The sequence below is a fragment of the Oncorhynchus kisutch genome, linkage group LG10 (genome assembly GCF_002021735.2).
Source record: "Oncorhynchus kisutch isolate 150728-3 linkage group LG10, Okis_V2, whole genome shotgun sequence".
Lineage (NCBI taxonomy): Eukaryota > Metazoa > Chordata > Actinopteri > Salmoniformes > Salmonidae > Oncorhynchus > Oncorhynchus kisutch.
This window is the reverse complement of record NC_034183.2, coordinates 14,103,943-14,128,877: the sequence shown is the minus strand read 5'-3', so window position 1 is coordinate 14,128,877 and position 24,935 is coordinate 14,103,943. Positions and strand designations below refer to the sequence as shown.

The 24,935-nt window shown below is 43.6% G+C and overlaps 1 protein-coding gene across 4 annotated transcripts in view; it reads left to right on the top strand.

Annotated features, from left to right (window-relative positions):
• The window catches only part of LOC109897783 (receptor-type tyrosine-protein phosphatase zeta), a 99,689-nt gene that overhangs the window by 34,024 nt on the left and 40,730 nt on the right, over positions 1–24,935 (top strand). For all 4 annotated transcript variants that reach the window (XM_020492347.2, XM_020492346.2, XM_020492350.2 and 1 more), the window contains exons 3-4: positions 20,346–20,525; positions 21,016–21,167. In XM_020492347.2, coding sequence (XP_020347936.1) covers positions 20,346–20,525; positions 21,016–21,167 — 332 coding nt within the window. The remainder of the gene's footprint in view (positions 1–20,345; positions 20,526–21,015; positions 21,168–24,935) is intronic.

The window sequence follows — 24,935 nt, the reverse complement described above, 5'->3', positions numbered from 1 at the left end:
GTGGTTAGGCGTGGAGTGGGGTTAGTGGTTAGATTTAGGGTTAGGTTTAGGGTTAAGGTGAGGGTTAGGGGTTATGGCTATTTTCTCTAACCATCATCTTAACCTTAATCAGTAACCCTAGCCACTCCAACCCTAACCCCTAAACTTAAAATAGCCTTTGAATGGAAATCAATTTTAGGTCCCCACGAGGATAGAAGAACAAAAACGTGTGTGTGTGTTTCTATGTGTGTGGGTGTGCGAGTTGAGTGAGTATGTGATCAATAACTACTCTAGTATTTTGAGCTGGCAGTGACATGTAGACTAGTATTTTGAGCTGCCATTGACATAGTGTTCATTAATCACCGTATTCTTATCAGCAGACTCAATAGCCTTGGTTTCTCAAATTACTGCCTCGCCTGGTTCACCAACTACTTTGCAGACAGAGTTCAATGTGTAAAATCGGAGGAACTGTTGTCCGGAACTCTGGCAGTCTCTATGGGGGTGCCACAGGGTTCAATTTTCGGACCGACTCTTTTCTCTGTATATATCAACACTCTTGCTGCGGGTGATTCCCCTGATCCACCTCTATGCAGACGACACCATTCTGTATACATCTGGCCCTTCTTTGGACACTGTGTTAACTAACCTCCAGACGAGCTTCAATGCCATACAACACTCCTTCTGTGGCCTCCAACTGCTCTTAAACGCTAGCAAAACCAAATGCATGCTTTTCAACCGTTCACTGCCCGCACCTGCCCGCCCGACTAACTTCACTACTCTGGATGGTTCTGACCTAGAATACGTGGACAACTACAAATACCTAGGTGTCTGGCTAGACTGTAAACTCTCCTTCCAGACTCATATCAAACATCTCCAATCCAAAATCAAATCTAGAATCGGCTTTCTATTTCGCAACAGAGCCTCCTTCACTCATGCCGCCAAACTTACCCTAGTAAAACTGACTCCTACCGATCCTCGACTTCAGCGACGTCATCTACAAAATAGCTTCCAATACTCTACTCAGCAGATTGGATGTAGTCTATCACAGCCGTATACCACCCACCCACTGCGACCTGTACTCTCTAGTTGGCTGGCCCTCACTACATATTCGTCGCCAGACCCACTGGCTCCAGGTCATCTATAAGTCTATGCTGGGTAAAGCTCCACCTTATCTCAGCTCACTGGTCACGATGACAACACCCACTCGTAGCACACTCTCCAGCAGGTATATCTCACTGGTCATCCCCAAAGCCAACACCTCCTTTGGCCGCCTTTCCTTCCAGTTCTCTGCTGCCAGTGACTGGAACGAATTCCAAAATCGGTGAAGCTGGAGACTTACATTTTCTTCACTAACTTTAAATATGAGCTATCTGAGCAGCTGAGCGATCGCTGCAGCTGTACATAGTCCATCTGTAAATAGCCCACTCAATCTACCTACCTCATCCCCATATTGTTTTTCTTTACTTTGCTGCTCTTTTGCACACCAGTATCACTACTTATACACCATCATCTGATCATCATCATCCGCTCAGCTATCACTCCAGTGTTAATCTGCTAAATTGTAATTACTTTGCTATTATGGCATATTTATTGCCTTACCACCTCATGCCATTTGCACACACTGTATATAGACTTTCTTTTTTTCTATTGTGTTATTGACTGTACGTTTGTTTATCCCATGTGTAACTCTGTTGTTTTTGTCGCACTGCTTTGCTTTATCTTGACCAGGTCGCAGTTGTAAATGAGAACTTGTTCTCAACTAGCTTACCTGGTTAACTTCTTAAGGTATAGGGGGCAGCATTTTCACTTTTGGATAAATAGCGTGCCCAATTTCAACTTCCTGCTACTCATGCCAAGAATATAAGATATGCATATTATTAGTAGTTTCTAAAACTGTTTGAATCATGTCTGTGAGTATAACATAACTTATGTAGCAGGCAAAACCCAGAGGACAAACCGTTCAGAATTGAAAAAAATTGAGGTCTCTGTCTGTTCACTGAGTTCTCATTGGCAAATGATACTTCCACTGGATGTCACCAGCCTTTGGAATTTGGTTGAGGTTATTAATTTGTGCAATGAAGAAGTAGGGCCAACTAGGAACTGCGTAACACTGTTGAGAGTTGCGCAAGACTTGAAAAGTAGCTTGGTTTGTTGTGTTCCTGTAATGAACACAGATAGACCCGTCTTCAATTTGATCGATTATTAACGTTTAAAAATACCAAAAGTTGTATTACAAAAGTTGTTTTGAAATATTTTGGCAAAGTTCATAGGCAACTTTTGAAATATTTTGTCGTGCCGTTGCGCATTTTGGAAGCTGTTTTTTTCTGGATCAAACTCGGCAAATAAATTTACATTTTGGATATATATGGACAGAATTAATCGAACAAAAGGACCAATTGTGATGTTTATGGGACATATTGGAGTGCCAACAAAAGAAGCTCGTCAACGGTAAGGCGTGTTTTATATTTTATTTCTGCGTTTTTTGTGTAGCGCCTGCAGGGTTGAAATATGCTACTCTCTTTGTTTACTGTTGTGCTATCATCAGACAATAGCTTCTTATGCTTTCACCGAAAAGCCTTTTTGAAATCTGACATGTTGGCTGGATTCACAACGAGTGTAGCTTTAATTGAGTATCTTACATGTGATTTAATGAAAGTTAGATTTTTTTATATCATTTTATTAGAATTTTCCGTGCTGCATTTTCCCTGGTTTTTGGCCAAGTGGGATATAAGCGTCCCCTATACCATAAGAAGTTAAATAATGGTGAAATAAATCAAACAAAAAATAATTAAGACTAATAGTTGCTTGTGGCTGTCTTGCATGTGTGTGAGTAATAAAATAACAGACAACCACGGAGAGAGTGAATTAATGTAACATTACTCAAGAAATCTGTCATGAATTGTAACGTTTTTGCAGAGGATATTTTTGTCTAAGATGTTTAGTGCAGTATTTCTACATTTTAAAATGTGCATGAAAACATCTCTTGTTGAATGACACACTTTATTGAAGAATCCCTACTGTTAACCAATCACGACGATGGGGCATAGAATTTGTCTCCAAACTTCGGCTTGCCTCCAGAAAAAAAGAGATCTTATACGTTTTGTTCAATGAGATAATATCAGTCAGTTAACATGACTTTTATGAGTTATGAAGCCTTTATGCACTTTGTGCTTATTTCGATTACATAAATGCTTAAATTCACAAAAAATGACATTTGTTGCTGAAAATTCAGAACAAAACGTAGAAGATCTCCAAAGCCTGTGTTTATCACAGGTCGATTTTCAGCATTTATCCCCCCCCCCCAAAAAAAATACAAATATGAATTCCCCCATAGACTTTGGCCAACAAGCCAAGGCAGAGTTAGCCTCTGTTAGTGCCTACAAAAAGACACCATTACTGTTGCTTTCTATGCAAGTCATAGTGTGTCACGATCGTTGTTAGAATAAATGGACCAAGGTGCAGCGTGCGTAGAGTTCCACATGTTTAATTATAGAAACTCACCAAAACAATACAGAAACAAATGAAAGGTGAAGTAATGGAGTGCTCACAGGCAGTGGGAAAAGGCTGCCTAAATATGATGACAACGATAGACAGCTGCCTCTGATTGGGAACCATACCAGGCCAACATAGAAATGAAAAAACTAGACTACCCACCCTAGTCACACCCTGACCTAACCAAAATGGAGAATAAAAAGAATCTCTAAGGTCAGGGTGTGACATAGTGACTAGTTTGGTTTCATAAATAGCTTTTTAAACCGGGACGCTGAATGTACCTGGGAATTAATGTCCTATTTGAAAATCATCTGAACCCATTCCAGTGTCCCTCCTTGGTCTCATTTGGGGATTTGCATTTGAGTACGTTTAATTAATTTGATCTTCATGAATCCTAAGATGTTTGACAGAGTCGTTTGGTATTGTGTGTGGAGAGAGAAACCAGGAAATGTATTGGTTATCATTGGGGGCCATTTAGGGCCTCGTTCCAATAGGAAATGGCATGGCCTCTCCTTTTCTACATGACCACTGGTAGGTGAGAAGACTGAACAAGTTTAAACTGAAATGCTTTAAATGAAGAAGTAGGCATATTGGCCTATGCTTGGGTTATCAGATGGGGAGGTGACACTAAAGTTCAGGTCAGAATATGGCCCTCAATTTCTTTTCAACTAATTTTGACAGCATCTAAAAAATATGCACAATACTGTGACACAAGCTGTTAAACTGTGTAAGAGAGAGTGTATTGCGACCACACCAATACGCTATCTCTTGCACAGTTTAACACACACACACACACCAGTGGAGCCTGCTGAGGAGAGAACTGCTTTTAACAATGGATGGATTTGGTGGAATGGTGTCAACCACATGGAAACATTGTGTTTGATGTGGTTGATACCATTCTATTGACTCCATTCCAGCCATTATTATGTCCTCCTCTCAGCAGCCTCTACTGACACACACAACCCCCCGGGACACCTGGGACTTTCTTCTCGAGGGTCTCTGCTTTAGTTTTTTTCAGCCATGGAGAATTCTCTGTGCTAGTCTCTGGGACCCATATTCGGAAAGTAGGGCACATTGAGCTCCTGGTTGGGAGCTGCTGTTTAGCCTAGCGGTGCTTGTCTGATCTGTTTTGGATGAGACAAGACATGGGTTACGAGTAACCATTACAGCATAGACTGTATGATGTGTAGTAAAAATGTGTATTTCTCTTCAATTACAGTAGATACCGTTTATATTATTGGCATGATAATATTATATGCAGAGTTGCCAAAGAGTGAGTAATAAAGCATATTCTACAAAATCGATGTATAATTTTGCATGGGAATTTACTATGAATATTTACTATGCCCCTCAGATGATTGTGTGCCACTGCCTATCTTTCTTCCCCATCTGTCTCGCGGTCTTTCACTAGATATGACAAAAATATCCTCTCTTCCCCCTCTCCCTCACTCTGTTCTCCCCTCTCGCTCTCTCTTGCTCTCTCTGTCGCTGTCTAGACTTCCCCCTCTCTCTCTCCCGCTTCCCTTTTGCTCTCTTTACCACACAGCTCTCCCATACCTCCCCTCTCGTCTCGCTCAGTGTCACAACAAACTGAATCTGCTTGACACACGAGACTGGCACAACAATGGGGGCATTATGGGGCCAGGGGGGCAGGCAGATGGGGACACCCCACATCCCGACTGCCAATGCCAGCTTAAACATGCCACTGCCCCACCCCCACGCCCCTGCCCGACTGTCCTTGATAAACTTTGATCTATAGGCCTATTGCATAAATAGCATCAAGAGAGTACCCAGTGCTGGTCCAATGGCCCTATGAATGCTATACTGACCCTTGAATAACTAACATTAAAAGTGATCCCAGATAAATGACAATGGCAACATTGAACATTAACTGCTCTAACCTTGGCTCTTGGACCCGATACGGACCTATACGTGGACCTGGATCTGGATTGGGGCCATATGGGGAACGGTAAGGGTTATTTTGATGAGGGTCAAGGTCATTGGGGCCCAGAGCCTAGCCGTGTAGGGAGCCTGCAGCCTCTAGGCCAATGTCCATGCCATTGGCGTTGGAAGAGCCACATAGGGAGTGGTCAGGGACAGGGGTCGAATAGTTTTGATCTCATGCTGCAGAACCCTGAAAAGGTGTTGCATCGCCTTCCACTGTCGCTCCTGTTGTTCGGCCTCCCACTCTTACGCCTGCTGCAAGACATCAGGCTGCTCCTGAACAGAAGGGCCATCTCCTCCAATGAGGTCACCCCTGGATGGTCTGGTATGGGCCGTCTTCCTTCAGCCCAGCCTGGAGAGGTGGTCCATGTGGTCCCTGTCCTGGTTTTTCTTTGTACCGTATTGGTCCAATGTTTGGTCCTCTTGTTTTTAAAAACAAAAAGATAAATCAAATTAACCTAAGCTAAGCAACCGCTACTCTTCTGATCATCCCACTGCTGCCACCATATGTCAGGGAGGCAACGACCAAAGAGGCAACGAGAGACAGCTGAGTAGGGTGCAATCAATATATGAGTTTTATTCCTCGAATTTGAAAGGCTGCATACTGGCTGAATGCCAGGCGGTGATGCAACCAGTCAAGATGCTCAACATGGTGCAGCTGTAGAACTTTGAGGATCTGAGGGCCCATTCCAAATCTTTTCAGCCTCCTGAGGGGGAAGAAGCATTGTTGTTCCCTCTTCACAACTGTGTTGGTGTGATTGGACCATGATAGATTCTTAGCGATGTGGACACAGAGGAACGTAAGCTCTCGAACCACTCCACTACAACCCAGTCAATTTTTTTACATCTTCAAATCTAATTTTATTGGTCACATGCAGATGTTAATGCGAGTGTAGCGAAATGCTTGTGTTTCTAGTTCCAACCACCATTTCACAACAACTACCTTATACACACAAGTGTAAAGGAATGAATGAGAATATGTACATATAAATATATGGATGAGCGATGGCCACGCGGAATAGGCAAGATGCAGTAGATGGTATAGAGTACAGTATATTCATATGAAATGAGTAATGTAGGGTATGTAAACATTAAATAAAGTGTCATTGTTTAAAGTGACTAGTCATACATTTATTACATCCAAATGTTAATTATAAAAGTGGCTCGAGATTGAGTCTGTTGGCAGATGCCACTAAATGTTAGTGATGGCCTTTTAACAGTCTGATGGCAGTCTGATGGCTTTTTTGCTACATATACATAACTTTTACATATACATTTTACATACACAATTAGCATACATGGTATTTTTTATATAAATCAGTCACGTAACAATAATACACTACCAAACATAAACTATTTAATCCCAACCCTCAGCCACTCCCACCAGCCCATCCCACCTATCCCCATAGACCTCAGCTCTTTAATCCTAGCCCTCAGCCACTCTCAACCCATCCCACCTATCCCCATAGACCTCAGCTCTTTAATCCTAACCCTCAGCCACTCTCATCCCATCCCACCTATCCCCATAGACCTCAGCTCTTTAATCCCACCCCTCTGCCACTCTCAGCCCATCCCACCTATCACCATAGACCTCAGCTCTTTAATCCCACCCCTCAGCCACTCTCAGCCCATCCCACCTATCACCATAGACCTCAGCTCTTTAATCCCACCCCTCTGCCACTCTCAGCCCATCCCACCTATCACCATAGACCTCAGCTCTTTAATCCCAACACTCAGCCACTCAACCCATCCCACCTATCCCCATAGACCTCAGCTCTTTAATCCCACTCCTCTGCCACTCTCAGCCCATCCCACCTATCACCATAGACCTCAGCTCTTTAATCCCACCCCTCAGCCACTCTCAGCCCATCCCACCTATCACCATAGACCTCAGCTCTTTAATCCCACCCCTCTGCCACTCTCAGCCCATCCCACCTATCACCATAGACCTCAGCTCTTTAATCCCAACACTCAGCCACTCAACCCATCCCACCTATCCCCATAGACCTCAGCTCTTTAATCCCATCCCTCAGCCACTCTCAGCCCATCCCACCTATCACCATAGACCTCAGCTCTTTAATCTCACCTATCACCATAGACCTCAGCTCTTTAATCTCACCTATCACCATAGACCTCAGCTCTTTAATCTCACCTATCACCATAGACCACCCTCGTTTGGTTTCCATGTGCCGTGTATTTTTTTGTGTTGTTTTACGTCATTTTTCAACCTTTTCTAATCGCATATTATCCACAGATCTTGGAGGGTTCAGGTTTCACAAGATTGTGGTCATGAAAAAGGAAACTATGGCATGTAATTTATATCACTATCATGCACACGCACCCTCACACATAAGGATGGCTCTGTTGCGGAAAGACTGATACATGGTCGATAGTGTCTTGATGCTGTATTGTTTGTCCTTCATGTTCTAATACTTTAATGTTACACCTTCCTTGTGTTTTTTGTAATAAAAAAAGAAAAAAAGAGAGACCTAAGACAACAACATAGCATGGCAGCAACACATGGCAACACAACATGACAACAACATGGTAGCAACACATGTCAGCAGCGCAACATGGTAGCAACACATGTCAGCAGCGCAACATGGTAGCAGCACAAAACAGGGTACAAATATTATTGGGCACAGACAACAGCACAAAGGGTAAGAATGTAGATACAACCATACATCACGTAAAGCAGCCACAACTGTCAGTAAGAGTGTCCATGATTGCGTCTTTGAATGAAGAGATTGAGATAAAACTGTAGAGTTTGAGTGTTTGTTGCAGCTCGTTCCAGTCGCTAGCTACAGCAAACTGGAAAGAGGAGCAACCCAGGGATGTGTGCGCTTTGGGGACCTTTAACAGAATGTGACTGACAGAACGGGTGTTGTATGTGGAGGATGAGGTCTGCAGTAGATATCTCAGATACGGGGGAGTGAAGCCTAAGATGGTTTTATAAATAAGCAGGTATACAGAGGGTATACAGAGATGACCAGTTTACCGAAGAGTATAGAGTCCAGTGACGTGTCCTATAAGGAGCATTGGTGGCAAAGCTGATGGCCAAATGGTGAAGAACATCTAGCCGCTCGAGAGCACCCTTACCTGCCGATCTATAAATTTACGTCTCCATACTCGAGCAATCTACCTATTGAACATGTTGAAGAGACTAAACCGCTGGGTGTCACCCTAGATAGCAAACTATCATGGTCAACACATATAAACTCATTGGCTACTAAAATGGTAAGAGGTCTGCCCATGATAAAGCGTTGCTCTGCTTTTGTGATATCTCAGTCAACCAGACAGGTCCTACAGGCCCTAGTTTTGTCGCACCTGAACTACTGTCCAGTTGTGTGGTCATGTGTGACAAAGGACATAGGAAAATTGCAGTTGATCCAAAATAGAGCAGCACACGTTGCACTTAGATCTACAGTACATGGAGGGTGAGTGTTAATGACATGCATGTCAGTCTCTCCTGGCTCAAATTTGAGGAGATGTTGACTGCATCACTATTGGTCTTTGTGTGAGGTGTTTGTGTTGAAGGTACCTAACTGTCTGTTCAAGCAGTTGGCACACAGTTTGGACATGCGTCATTATCACACAAGACATGCAACCAGAGGTCTCTTCACAGTCCCCTTGTCCAGAACAGAGGCAGGGAAACACAGTATTAAATAAAGCCATGACTAATACTTTCACGTGTGTGAACGTCTGACGTCATTTCCGGTCACAACTTGCAGGCTTGTTTTCGAGTTGCTGTGCGTTTTGTTGCCAACCTGTTTTGCTACCTGACAACTTTACGGTTTTCACTTTTTAATTACCGTTCATATATTTATTTATTTTTTCCTCAACTTTTTCACTCCGGACGCTTTATCTGGACACGATTCGTCAGGACCTCCAACAGCCGAAGCTAAGTAGTAACATTAACATGATGCCTTCTAATTGCAGCCGCTGTACTCGCCTTACGGCGAGGATAGCTGTGCTGCTTGCCCAGCTTCAGACGCAATCGTTAGGCAAGGGTAATTTCAGTGTAGGAAAGGATGAAACAGCGTCTGTGGCACCAGTAAGTACAGATAGTAGTGTAAATCCCCTGGCACAGTCCCCGCAGCCGGACAACTTTCTCACGGTTTCTGGAAGGAAATGCTGTAGGAACGCTCAACCGGTGTCGCTCATTCAGCCGACAGAAACTTTCAACCGGTTTTCCCCATTAAGCAGCGGGTCGGAGTCAGAGGCCGATTCTTCTCTGGTCTCTACTCCTCCCGTTACGGGGTCTGAGACGCCGAAGCTTCCCACCATTAGCTCTGACAAATTGAAAACTCTAGTCATTGGCGACTCCATTACCCGCAGTATTAGACTTAAAGCGAATCATCCAGCGATCATACACTGTTTACCCGGGGGCAGGGCTACCGACGTTAAGGCTAATCTGAAGATGGTGCTGGCTAAAGCTAAAACTGGCGAGTGTAGAGAGTATAGAGATATTGTTATCCACGTCGGCACCAACGATGTTAGGATGAAACAGTCAGAAATCACCAAGCGCAACATAGCTTCTGCGTGCATATCAGCTAGAAAGATGTGTCGGCATCGAGTAATTGTCTCTGGCCCCCTCCCAGTTAGGGGGAGTGATGAGTTCTACAGCAGAGTCTCACAACTCAATCGCTGGTTGAAAACTGTTTTCTGCCCCTCCCAAAAGTTAGAATTTGTAGATAATTGGCCCTCTTTCTGGGACTCACCCACAAACAGGACCAAGCCTGACCTGCTGAGGAGTGACGGACTCCATCCTAGCTGGAGGGGTGCTCTCATCTTATCTACCAACATAGACAGGGCTCTAACTCCTCTAGCTCCACAATGAAATAGGGTGCAGGCCAGGCAGCAGGCTGTTAGCCAGCCTGCCAGCATAGTGGAGTCTGCCATTAGCACAGTCAGTGTAGTCAGCTCAGCTATCACCATTGAGACCGTGTCTGTGCCTCGACCTAGGTTGGGCAAAACTAAACATGGCGGTGTTCGCCTTAGCAATCTCACTAGGATAAAGACCACCTCCATTCCTGTCATTACTGAAAGAGATCATGATACCTCACATCTCAAAATAGGGCTACTTAATGTTAGATCCCTTACTTCAAAGGCAATTATAGTCAATGAACTAATCACTGATCATAATCTTGATGTGATTGGCCTGACTGAAACATGACTTAAGCCTGATGAATTTACTGTTTTAAATGAGGCCTCACCTCCTGGCTACACTAGTGACCATATCCCCCGTGCTTCCCGCAAAGGCTGAGGTGTTGCTAACATTTACGATAGCAAATTTCAATTTACAAAAAAAAAAAGACATTTTCATCTTTTGAGCTTCTAGTCATGAAATCTATGCAGCCTACTCAATCACTTTTTATAGCTACTGTTTACAGGCCTCCTGGGCCATATACAGCGTTTCTCACTGAGTTCCCTGAATTCCTATCGGACCTTGTAGTCATAGCAGATAATATTCTAATCTTTGGTGACTTTAATATTCACATGGAAAAGTCCACAGACCCACTCCAAAAGGCTTTCGGAGCCATCATCGACTCAGTGGGTTTTGTCCAACATGTCTCTGGACCCACTCACTGTCACAGTCATACGCTGGACCTAGTTTTGTCCCATGGAATAAATGTGGTGGATCTTAATGTTTTTCCTCATAATCCTGGACTATCGGACCACCATTTTATTACGTTTGCAATTGCAACAAATAATCTGCTTAGACCCCAACCAAGGAACATCAAAAGTCGTGCTATAAATTCACAGACAACACAAAGATTCCTTGATGCCCTTCCAGACTCCCTCTGCCTACCCAAGGATGCCAGAGGACAAAAATCAGTTAACCACCTAACTGAGGATCTCAATCTAACCTTGCGCAATACCCTAGATGCAAACTAGCTCCCTGGTACACAGAAAATACCCGAGCTCTGAAGCAAGCTTCCAGAAAATTGGAACGGAAATGGCGCCACACCAAACTGGAAGTCTTCCAACTAGCTTGGAAGGACGGTACCGTGCAGTACCGTAGAGCCCTTACTGCTGCTCGATCATCCTATTTTTCTAACTTAATTGAGGAAAATAAGAACAATCCGAAATTCCGTTTTAATACTGTCGCAAAGCTAACTAAAAAGCAGCATTCCCCAAGAGAGGATGACTTTCACTTTAGCAGTGATAAATTCATGAACTTCTTTGAGGAAAAGATTATGATTATTAGAAAGCAAATTACGGACTCCTCTTTAAACCTGCGTATTCCTCCAAACCTCAGTTGTCCTGAGTCTGCACAACTCTGCCAGGACCTAGGATCAAGAGAGACGCTCAAGTGTTTTAGTACTATATCTCTTGACACAATGATGAAAATAATCATGGCCTCTAAACCTTCAAGCTGCATACTGGACCCTATTCCAACTAAACTACTGAAAGAGCTGCTTCCTGTGCTTGGCCCTCCTATGTTGAACATAATAAACGGCTCTCTATCCACTGGATGTGTACCAAACTCACTAAAAGTGGCAGTAATAAAGCCTCTCTTGAAAAAGCCAAACCTTGACCCAGAAAATATAAAAAACTATCGGCCTATATCGAATCTTCCATTCCTCTCAAAAATTTTAGAGAAGGCTGTTGCGCAGCAACTCACTGCCTTCCTGAAGACAAACAATGTATACGAAATGCTTCAGTCTGGTTTTAGACCCCATCATAGCACTGAGACGGCACTTGTGAAGGTGGTAAATGACATTTTAATGGCATCGGACCGAGGCTCTGCATCTGTCCTCGTGCTCCTAGACCTTAGTGCTGCTTTTGATACCATCGATCACCACATTCTTTTGGAGAGATTGGAAACCCAAATTGGTCTACACGGACATGTTCTGGCCTGGTTTAGATCTTATCTGTCGGAAAGATATCAGTTTGTCTCTGTGAATGGTTTGTCCTCTGACAAATCAACTGTAAATTTCGGTGTTCCTCAAGGTTCCGTTTTAGGACCACTATTGTTTTCACTATATATTTTACCTCTTGGGGATGTTATTCGAAAACATAATGTAAACTTTCACTGCTATGCGGATGACACACAGCTGTACATTTCAATGAAACATGGTGAAGCCCCAAAATTGCCCTCGCTAGAAGCATGTGTTTCAGACATAAGGAAGTGGATGGCTGCAAACTTTCTACTATTAAACTCGGACAAAACAGAGATGCTTGTTCTAGGTCCCAAGAAACAAAGAGATCTTCTGTTGAATCTGACAATTAATCTTAATGGTTGTACAGTCGTCTCAAATAAAACTGTGAAGGACCTCGGCGTTACTCTGGACCCTGATCTCTCTTTTGAAGAACATATCAAGACCATTTCGAGGACAGCTTTTTTCCATCTACGTAACATTGCAAAAATCAGAAACTTTCTGTCCAAAAATGATGCAGAAAAATTTATCCATGCTTTTGTCACTTCTAGGTTAGACTACTGCAATGCTCTATTTTCCGGCTACCCGGATAAAGCACTAAATAAACTTCAGTTAGTGCTAAATACGGCTGCTAGAATCCTGACTAGAACCAAAAAATTTGATCATATTACTCTAGTGCTAGCCTCTCTACACTGGCTTCCTGTCAAAGCAAGGGCTGATTTCAAGGTTTTACTGCTAACCTACAAAGCATTACATGGGCTTGCTCCTACCTATCTCTTTGATTTGGTCCTGCCGTACATACCTACACGTACGCTACGGTCACAAGACGCAGGCCTCCTAATTGTCCCTAGAATGTCTAAGCAAACAGCTGGAGGCAGGGCTTTCTCCTATAGAGCTCCATTTTTATGGAACGGTCTGCCTACCCATGTCAGAGACGCAAACTCGGTCTCAACCTTTAAGTTGAAAGGTTCTACTTCTCTGATAGAGTTCAGTGTGTCAAATCGGAGGGTCTGCTGTCCGGACCTCTGGCAGTCTCTATGGGGGTGCCACAGGGTTCAATTCTTGGACCGACTCTCTTCTCTGTATACATCAATGAGGTCGCTCTTGCTGCTGGTGAGTCCCTGATCCACCTCTACGCAGACGACACCATTCTGTATACTTCCGGCCCTTCTTTGGACACTGTGTTAACAACCCTCCAGTCAAGCTTCAATGCCATACAACTCTCCTTCCGTGGCCTCCAATTGCTCTTAAATACAAGTAAAACTAAATGCATGCTCTTCAACCGATCGCTACCTGCACCTACCCGCCTGTCCAACATCACTACTCTGGACGGCTCTGACTTAGAATACGTGGACAACTACAAATACTTAGGTGTCTGGTTAGACTGTAAACTCTCCTTCCAGACCCATATCAAACATCTCCAATCCAAAGTTAAATCTAGAATTGGCTTCCTATTTCGCAACAAAGCATCCTTCACTCATGCTGCCAAACATACCCTTGTAAAACTGACCATCCTACCAATCCTCGACTTTGGCGATGTCATTTACAAAATAGCCTCCAATACCTTACTCAACAAATTGGATGCAGTCTATCACAGTGCAATCCGTTTTATCACCAAAGCCCCATATACTACCCACCATTGCGACCTGTACGCTCTCGTTGGCTGGCCCTCGCTTCATACTCGTCGCCAAACCCACTGGCTCCATGTCATCTACAAGACCCTGCTAGGTAAAGTCCCCCCTTATCTCAGCTCGCTGGTCACCATAGCATCTCCCACCTGTAGCACACGCTCCAGCAGGTATATCTCTCTAGTCACCCCCAAAACCAATTCTTTCTTTGGCCGCCTCTCCTTCCAGTTCTCTGCTGCCAATGACTGGAACGAACTACAAAAATCTCTGAAACTGGAAACACTTATCTCCCTCACTAGCTTTAAGCACCAACTGTCAGAGCAGCTCACAGATTACTGCACCTGTACATAGCCCACCTATATTTTAGCCCAAACAACTACCTCTTTCCCAACTGTATTTAATTTTAATTTATTTATTTATTTTGCTCCTTTGCACCCCATTATTTTTTATTTCTACTTTGCACATTCTTCCATTGCAAAACTACCATTCCAGTATTTTACTTGCTATATTGTATTTACTTTGCCATCATGGCCTTTTTTGCCTTTACCTCCCTTCTCACCTCATTTGCTCACATTGTATATAGACTTGTTTATACTGCATTATTGACTGTATGTTTGTTTTTACTCCATGTGTAACTCTGTGTCGTTTTATCTGTCGAACTGCTTTGCTTTATCTTGGCCAGGTCGCAATTGTAAATGAGAACTTGTTCTCAACTTGCCTACCTGGTTAAATAAAGGTAAAACAAGCACCAACTGTCAGAGCAGCTCACAGATTACTGCACCTGTACATAGCCCACCTATATTTTAGCCCAAACAACTACCTCTTTCCCAACTGTATTTAATTTTAATTTATTTATTTATTTTGCTCCTTTGCACCCCATTATTTTTTATTTCTACTTTGCACATTCTTCCATTGCAAAACTACCATTCCAGTATTTTACTTGCTATATTGTATTTACTTTGCCATCATGGCCTTTTTTGCCTTTACCTCCCTTCTCACCTCATTTGCTCACATTGTATATAGACTTGTTTATACTGCATTATTGACTGTATGTTTGTTTTTACTCCATGTGTAACTCTGTGTCGTTTTATCTGTCGAACTGCTTTGCTTTATCTTGGCCAGGTCGCAATTGTAAATGAGAACTTGTTCTCAACTTGCCTACCTGGTTAAATAAAGGTAAAATAAAATAAAAAATATGATTGAGTGTAGTCTGGCCCAGGAGTGGGAAGGTGAACGGAAAGGCTCTGGAGCAACGAACCGCCCTTGCTGTCTCTGCCTGGCCGGTTCCCCTCTTTCCACTGGGATTCTCTGCCTCTAACCCTATTACAGGGGCTGAGTCACTGGCTTGCTGGGGCTCTCTCATGCCGTCCCTGGAGGGGGTGTGTCAGCTGAGTGGGTTGATTCACTGTTGTGGTCATCCTGTCTGGGTTGGCGCCCCCCCCCTTGGGTTGTGCCGTGGCGGAGATCTTTGTGGGCTATACTCAGCCTTGTCTCAGGATGGTAAGTTGGTGGTTGAAGATATCCCTCTAGTGGTGTGGGGGCTGTGCTTTGGCAAAGTGGGTGGGGTTATATCCTTCCTGTTTGGCCCTGTCCGGGGGTGTCCTCGGATGGGGCCACAGTGTCTCCTGACCCCTCCTGTCTCAGCCTCCAGTATTTATGCTGCAGTAGTTTATGTGTCGGGGGGCTGGGGTCAGTTTGTTATATCTGGAGTACTTCTCCTGTCCTATTCGGTGTCCTGTGTGAATCTAAGTGTGCGTTCTCTAATTCTCTCCTTCTCTCTTTCTTTCTCTCTCTCGGAGGACATGAGCCCTAGGACCATGCCCCAGGACTACCTGACATGATGACTCCTTGCTGTCCCCAGTCCACCTGGCCATGCTGCTGTTCCAGTTTCAACTGACCTGAGCCCTAGGACCATGCCCCAGGACTACCTGACATGATGACTCCTTGCTGTCCCCAGTCCACCTGGCCATGCTGCTGCTCCAGTTTCAACTTCCACCTGACTGTGCTGCTGCTCCAGTTTCAACTGTTCTGCCATATTATTATTCGACCATGCTGGTCATTTATGAACATTAGAACATCTTGGCCATGTTCTGTTATAATCTCCACCCGGCACAGCCAGAAGAGGACTGGCCACCCCACATAGCCTGGTTCCTCTCTAGGTTTCTTCCTAGGTATTGGCCTTTCTAGGGAGTTTTTCCTAGCCACCGTGCTTCTACACCTGCATTGCTTGCTGTTTGGGGTTTTAGGCTGGGTTTCTGTACAGCACTTTGAGATATCAGCTGATGTACGAAGGGCTATATAAATAAATTTGATTTGATTTGATTTGACTAAATAGGACACTCTGCCACCCCAAGTAACTCAATTAAAAAACTGATTAAAGAATGTCTTAACGGCACGACTAGGACTGTGGAGACACACAGACATTTTTATGCATTTTGGATTGTATTATGTACTGTATTATGTATGTGATACAAGGTTCGGATATGATTGTGATATGTGGTTGTCTCGCCTGGCTATCTTAAGATGAATGCACTGGCTTTTGTCTGCTGAATGACTCAATTCTAATGTAAATGTGGTGCTATTTATGTATATTACGTATTTTATTTGTTGTGTTTCCTGTTTGGACCCCAGGAAGAGTAATCTAATTGGGGATCCTAATAAATACTAAATTACTAAATAGGCCCTCTGGAAATTAAATTTTGCTCCATTGCTGCTCAGCTGCCCGCAGCCATGTTCTGTGAGAAGATAGTGAGTCACTCAGCCACGGAGCGAGGGGAGGGTTGAGCCTTCCATGAGGAAAGGGGACAGTGAAGGGATGTGGAACGGGAGGTCAGTAGGGTCGAAGAGGCAGCTGGGTAGGGGCTGAGTGGGTAGGCCTGGAGGAGAGACGGAGAGAGAAATAAACAAAGTAGTGATTAGAGACCTGGCGGGGTGGGGATTGCAGTGAGATTAGTAGGTGAAGAGCCTCTATTAAAGATGAGGTCAAGTGCTTTGCCTGCATTGTGAGTGCGAGGGGACTGGGAAAGAGTGAGGTCAAAAGAGAAAAGGAATGGAAAGAAAGAGGTGGAACGAAATGAATCAAAGGCAGACATCGGGAGGTTGAAGTTGCCTAGTATGATGAGTGGTGAGCCATTCCCCTGAGTCTGAAGGACTCGTGGATACCATTTTATGTCTCTGAGAGAAGTTTGAAGGAAGTTGTTAACTAGCATTAGCCTTGTTGGCCGCATATCGGCAGTTCCAAATGTTGCCGGACCCCAGGAATTCCACATGGGTTGTGCGCCCATGGTACACTAAATTAGAAGGGTTGCAGCTACGGGGTTGGGAGCATCTGTAAAACCTACAGGAAGAGGAGCCAACAGGGATAGAAAACACACACACGTAGTTGACATCTACAAAAGAGTACAATGAGATCATCTGAAAATAACTAAGATACTAAACTGAGAGAGTGGTGTGAAGCCTCCCTCTCATAACTTGTATTTATTTGTTTTTCACATAGCATTCTATACAACTTTTATGTGATGTTCAATAACATATTTTTTCCAACATCCAAATATCTACAATATTGTGAGACAAACTTTTAAACTGTGCAATAGCTACTTGTATTGGTGTGGCCTCATTTGATACTTTGTCGAAAAGGGTCTCTCCCTCCCTCAGACACGCACACACACACACCAGCAGCAACTTATAATTGCCCACAACAGACAGATGATGAAGAATAGACTGTTGCATCCTGTCCCCTCTGCTGCTGCTGTGTGTGTGTAGCCATTGACATGCTAATGGTCTGACCCAGAACCCAGTATGACCTCATTCAGCCAGATTGTCCTCTGGTGGTTGTCTGAAGTATGTGGACCCCAGGACTTACACTACATTCAGTTAGAAAAGGAAATAAAATGCTGCTAGTAAATCAAATCAAATTGCTTTGTTAATGTGCTTTGTTAACACGTGTAGACTAACAGTGAAATGCTTATTTATGGACCCTTCCCAACAATGCTGAGACAAAAATGTAGAAGAAATGAAGTGTGCGTGTGTGTCTGATCCCTTCAGAAGGTGTGTGTGCAGTAAGTATGTTTACATACTTACAGTATGTAGCCTAAGCAATGCATGGCAAATATATCTGAAGAAAACCTCAAGGCAAGTGAAATAAACAACATCCGTACTCAGTGATTTTTGGGTGAGTGTTCTTGTTTTACCCAGGCTGTGTTGGCTGTGCCATGCCAGACATAGGCTAGGTGTTGGCTAAAGGAGAAACAGACTGGCAACCAGGCTTGACAGGATAAGTTGCGTTACAGGAGAAGCAATGAAGCAGCCTGATCACCGGAAATGATGAGACAGCCTATAGGGAGGAGGTCAGAGAACTGGCAGTGTGGTGCCAGGACAACAACCTCTCCCTCAATGTGAGCAAGACAAAGGAGCTGATCGTGGACTACAGGAAAATGTGGGCCGAACAGGCCCCCATTAACATCAACAGTGCTGTAGTGGAGCGGGTCGAGAGCTTCAAGTTCCTTTGTGTCCACATCACCAACGAACTATCATAGTCCAAACATACCAAGACAGTCGTGAAGAGGGCATGACAACACCTTTTCCCCTCGGGAGACTGAGAAGATTTGGTATGGGTCCTCAGATCCTCAAAAGGTTCTACAGCTGCTCCATCAAGAGCATCCCGACAGGTTGCATCACCGCCTGGTATGGCAACTGCTCGGCATCTGACCGTAAGGCGCTACAGAGGGTAGTGCGTACGGCCCAGTACATCACTGGGGCCTAGCTTCCTGCTATCCAGGACCTATATAATAGGCGTGGTCAGAGGAAAGCCCATAAAATTGTCAGAGGCTCCAGTCACCCAAGTCAGACTATAGCCTCGTTATTATTGTGTTACTTTTTATTATATTTGACTTTAGTTTATTTGGCAAATCTTTTCTTAACTCTTCTTGAACTGCACTGTTGGTGAAGGGCTTGTAAGTATTTCATGGTAAGGTCTACACTTGTTGTATTCGGTACGTGTGACAAATAAAATTTGATTTACACTCAAAACGATATTGCTAGCCCCTTAGTTGATTCCAGTTGGAACATTCAAAGCAAAGAATACCAAGAGCAGATGTTGAATGAAAGATAATTTAAGTATTTACCAACATTTTAGTCCTAACATGAAACATTGGCATTGCATGAAGTTGTTCTCTCGTGTGGAATAGGCACATCAGTGCTATGCACAACCCCAGATCAACGCTAGCCCTTTCCCCTAAGCTATTCATGTTGATCTGAAAGAATTGGATTGGACTCGATTCAACTGCACAACAAATCATCCAATCCACGATAACTTGAATCAGGTATCGGTGCTAGGATAAAACCAAAATCTGCACACCCTGTGGGTCCCCCAGGAATGGCTTGAGAAACTCCACAGTTCTAAATCAAGTTTCAAATCCAATTTTATTTGTCACTTGTTTTGTAAACAATAGGTGTAGACTAACAGTGAAATTCTTACTTATGGGCCCTTCCCATCAACGCAGAGAGACAAGAAAATAGAGAAATAATAGAAACATGATAATAAAAGCAACAATAACTTGGCTATATACAAGGGGCACCAGGACTGAGTCCATGTACAGTGGTACGAGTTAATAACTTGGCTATATACAAGGGGCACCAGTACTGAGTCCATGTACAGTGGTACGAGTTAATAACTTGGCTATATACAAGGGGCACCAGTACTGAGTCCATGTACAGTGGTACGAGTTAATAACTTGGCTATATACAAGGGGCACCAGGACTGAGTCCATGTACAGTGGTACAAGTTAATAACTTGGCTATATACAAGGGGCACCAGTACTGAGTCCATGTACAGTGGTACGAGTTAATAACTTGGCTATATACAAGGGGCACCAGTACTGAGTCCATGTACAGTGGTACGAGTTAATTGAGGTAGATATATATAACAAGGAATAAAGTGACTAGGCAACAGGATAGATCATTAACAGAAGCAGCAGTGTATATGTGATTAGTCAAAAAAGTTTGTGCACAAAGGGTAAATGCAGATAGTCCGGGTAACTATTTAACTAACTATTTAGCATTCTTATTGCTTGGGGGTAGAAGCTGTTCAGAGTACTGTTGGGTCCAGACTGCAACAGCAGAGTGAACAGTCTATGGGCAGTGTGCACTACCCTCTGTCACCCCAGTGAAATCCCATCAAAGCAGACACACCTGAAGGTGATTAGCTCATTAGCTCCCCACAGGGGCACACCTGCAACCAGTTAGTGCGTGATTAGAGAGGAAGAAACCAGAGTAAACTTCAGAAAAAGGGAAAACAAATCGGTTGTGTTTTGTAATGGATAACTGCATATGTACTTGTTTTGGGCGAGTTCATATAGCTGAGGCACCACCAAATATGTTTCTACTATGCATTAAACACATTTCAACTCTCTCCCGGCAGGGACTCTAAACCAAAACAACTGGGCCAACAAGTACCCATCATGCAGCAATGCTAGACAGTCGCCCATCAACATCGAGGAGGAGCTGACACAGGTCAAAGTTCAGTTCCAAAAGCTGGAGTTTGAGGGCTGGGAGGAGGCGATGTCTGATATGACCACCATCAAGAATGACGGCAAGACCGGTATGAGCTCTCAGGTCACCAGAAGTCTCATCATAAAACCAGCCAGTAATGAAACTGAAAAGCTAAAGTAATACAATAAAATAATCAGCTATTAAGTCAGCTAGCTATTCAGTAGCCACACTGCCTGTCTCTGAGCCTGGTGGTCTGGGTCTTAATTACAGTCTGATTATAATATATACAAATATTGAGCATTGTTGTTATATAGTGTATACTTATGGCACTTTTTAAACTGATGGTACAATTACTTGGTTCTGGTGGGGAGATGATTGAAGGTGTTTTTCCCTTTCTTGGTATGAAATTGGCATGAAATATAATACCCTACATGTTGTGAATGTAAATATGTGTGTGAATGTGCGCGTATGTGCATGTACACGTGAGAGCAAGTGTTCTCCATTGGCAGGCTTCAGGCTGCATCAATATACTGTGTCTGGGTGTATGTGTATATTGGTTAAATAATGCTCAAATAATGCTCTGTGTGTGTTCTCTCCAGTGGCGGTGAACCCAGAGGGGGACTTCTATGTGAGTGGAGGGGGGCTGAGGGGCAGGTTTAAGGTCGGGAGAATCACCTTCCACTGGGGCCTCTGCAAGGCTTCCACAGAGGGCTCCGAGCACAGTCTCAGTGGGGTCAAGTACCCCCTGGAGGTAAGACCTGACACTCACTCATTATTTCCCCATTCTGATTGATTGTTTTATAGTCAACCAAACTAGGATAAAGTTAACAGTTAAGTAGTCCAATTTGTAGAACTTTTCATTTATTTAGCACTGTATCAAAATATATTGTAATAAACGGTATTATAAAAATCCATACCGGTATGTGGATCCATTCCAGTATACCTTCAAATAGTATACGTATATCGCCCAGCCTACTCCCAATGACAGTACATAGGATCTCAACCATATCCTGTATCTTGTCTCTGTATTTGTATTTATTATGGATCCCTATTATCAATCAATCAATCAAATGTATTTATAAAGCCCTTTTTACATCAGCCGATGTCACAAAGTGCTGTACAGAAACCCAGCCTAAAACCCCAGACAGCAAGCAATGCAGATGTAGAAGCACAGTGGCTAGGAAGAACTCCCTAGAAAGGCAGGAACCTAGGAAGAAACCTAGAGAGGAACCAGGCTCTAAGGGGTGGCCAGTCCTCTTCAGGTTGTGCCGGGTGGAGATTATAACAGAACATGGCCAAGATGTTCAAACTTTCATAGATGACCAGCAGGGTCAGATAATAATAATCACAATGGTTGTAGAGGGTGCAACAGGTCAGCACCTCAGGAGTAAATGTCAGTTGGATTTTCATAGCCAATCATTCAGAGTTGGAGACAGCAGGTGCGGTAGAGAGAGAGTCCAAAACAGCAGGTCCGGGACAAGGTAGCACATCCAGTGAACAGGCAAGGGTTCCAAAGCCGCAGGCAGAACATTTGAAACTGGAGCAGCAGCATGACCGGGTGGACTGGGGACAGCAAGGACTCAAGCCAGGTAGTCCTGAGGCATGGTCCTAGGGCTCAGGTCCTCCGAGAGAAGAGATAGAGAGAATTAGAGAGAGCATACTTAAATGCACATAGGATAAGACAGGTTAAATACTCCAGATATAACAGACTGACCCTAGCCCCCAACACATAAACTATTGCAGCATAAATACTGGAGGATCGGGAGACACTGTGACCCTGTATGACGATACCCCCGGACAGGGCCAAACAGGCAGGATATACCCACTTTGCCAAATCACAGCCCCCACACCACTAGAGGGATATCTTCAACCACCAACCTACTACCCTGAAACAAGGCCAAGTATAGCCCACGAAGAGCTCCACCACTGCACAAACCCGAGGGGGGCGCTAACCCTGACAGGAAGATCACGTCAGTGACTCAACCCACTCAAGTGATGCACCCCCCCTAGGGACGGCATGGAAGAGCACCAGAAAGCCAGTGACTCAGCCCCTGTAATAGGGTTAGAGGCAGAGAATCCCAGTGGAGAGAGGGGAACCGGCCAAGCAGAGACAGCAAGTCAGTTCGTTGCTCCAGTGCTTTCCGTTCACCTTCACACACCTGGACCAGACTACACTCAATCATAGGACCTACTTAAGAGATGAGTCTTCAATAAAGACTTAAATGTCGAGACAGAGTCTGCAAGTCTCACATGGATAGGCAGACCATTCCATAAAAATTGAGCTCTGTAGGAGAAAGCCCTGCCTCCAGCTGTTTTCTTAGAAATTCTAGGGACATTAAGGAGTTCTGCGTCTCGTGACCATAGCGTACGTGTGTGTAGGTATGTACGGCAAGACCAAATCGGAAAGATAGGTAGGAGCAAGCCCATGTAATGCTTTGTAGGTTAGCAGTAAAACCTTGAAATCAGCCCGAGCCTTACCCATGTAATGCTTTGTAGGTTAGCAGTAAAACCTTGAAATCAGCCCGAGACTTAACAGGAATCCAGTGTAGAGAGGTTAGCACTGGAATAATATGATCACATTTTTGGGTTCTAGTGAAGATTCTAGCAGCCGTGTTTAGCACTAACTGAAGTTTATTTTGTGCTTTTTATGGGTAGCCGTAAAGTAGAGCATTGCCATAGTCTAATCTAGAAGTGACAAAAGCATGGATTTTTAAAAAATTCAAAATTTTTGGACAGAAAGTTTCAGATTTTTGGAATGTTTTACGAAGTTGGAAAAAATCTGTCCTTGAAATATTCTTGATATGTTCGTCAAAAGAGAGATCAGGGTCCAGAGTAACGCAGAGGTCCTTCACAGTTTTATTTGAGATGACTGTACAACCATCAAGATGAATTGTCAGATCCAACAGAAGATATGTTTCTTGGGACCTAGAAACAGACAGCATATCTATTTTGTTTAAAAGTTTAAAAGTTAAAAAATTGTCTGAAACACAGGCTTCCAGGCTTCCCACAGGCTTCCAGGGAGGGCAATTTTGGGGCTTCACCATGTTTCATTGAAATGTAAAGCTGTGTATAGCAGTGAAAGTCCGCATAGCAGTGAAAGTTAACATTATGTTTCCGACTGACCCCACCAAGAGATAAAATGTATAGTGAAAACAATAGTGGTCCTGAAACGGAACCTTGAGGAACACCGAAATGTACAGTTGATTTGTCAGAAGACAAACCATCCACAGAGACACACTGATATCTTTCTGACAGATAAGATCTAAACCAGGCCAGAACTTGTTCATGTAGACCAATTTGTTTTCCAATCTCTCCAAAAGAATGTGGTGATCGATGGTATCAAAAGCAGCACTAAGGTCTCGGAGCATGAGGACAGATGCAGAGCCTTGGTCTGACGCCATTAAAAGGTCATTTACCACCTTCACAAGTGCAGTCTCAGTGCTTTGATCAAAAACCAGACTGAAGTGTTTCGTATACATTGATTGTCTTCTGGGAGGCAATGAGTTGCTGCGCAACAGCTTTTTCAAATTTTTTTGAGAGGAATGGGAGATTCGATAGAGGCCGATAGTTTTTTATATTTTCTGGGTCAAGGTTTGGCTTTTTCAAGAGAGGCTTTGTTATTGCCACTTTTAGTGAGTTTGGTACACATCCGTGGATAGGGAGCTGTTTATTATTTTCAACATAGGAGGGCCAAGCACAGGAAGCAGCTCTTTCAATAGTTTAGTTGGAATAGGGTCCAGTATGCAGATTGACGGTTGAGAGGCCAAGACAATTTTCATCAATGTGTCAAGAGATATAGTATTAAAAACTTGGATGTCTCCCTTGATCCTAGGTCCTGGCAGTGTTGTGCAGACTCAGGACAACTGAGATTTAAAGAGGAGTCCGTAATTTGCTTTCTAATGATCATCATCTTTTCCTCAAAGTTTATGAATTTATCACTGCTGAAGTGAAAGGCATCCTCTCTTGGGGAATACTGCTTTTTAGTTAGCTTTGCGACAGCATCAAAAATAAATGTTGGATTGCTCTTATTCTCCTTAATTAAGTTGGAAAAATAGGATGATCGAGCAGCAGTGAGGGCTCTGTACTGTCTAGCTAGTCGGAAGACTTCCAGTTTGGTGTAGCGCCATTTCCGTTCCAATTTTCTGGAAGCTTGCTTCAGGGCTCTGGTATTTTCTGTATACCAGGGAGCTAGTTTCTTACGACAAATGTTTTTTGTTTTTAGGGGTGCGACTTCATCTAGGGTAAACAGTAGCTCTAAAAAGTGATTGAGTAGGCTGCATAGATTTCATGACTAGAAGCTCAAAATATGAAAACGCAGTCATTTTTTGTAAATTGAAATTTGCTATCGTAAATGTTAGCAACACCTAAGCCTTTGCGGGATGCGCAGGGATATGGTCACTAGTGTAACCAGGAGGAGAGGCCTCATTTAAACACAGTAAATTTATTGGGCTTAAGCCATGTTTCAGTCAGGCCAATCACAAGATTATGATCAGTGATTGGTTCATTGACTATAACTACC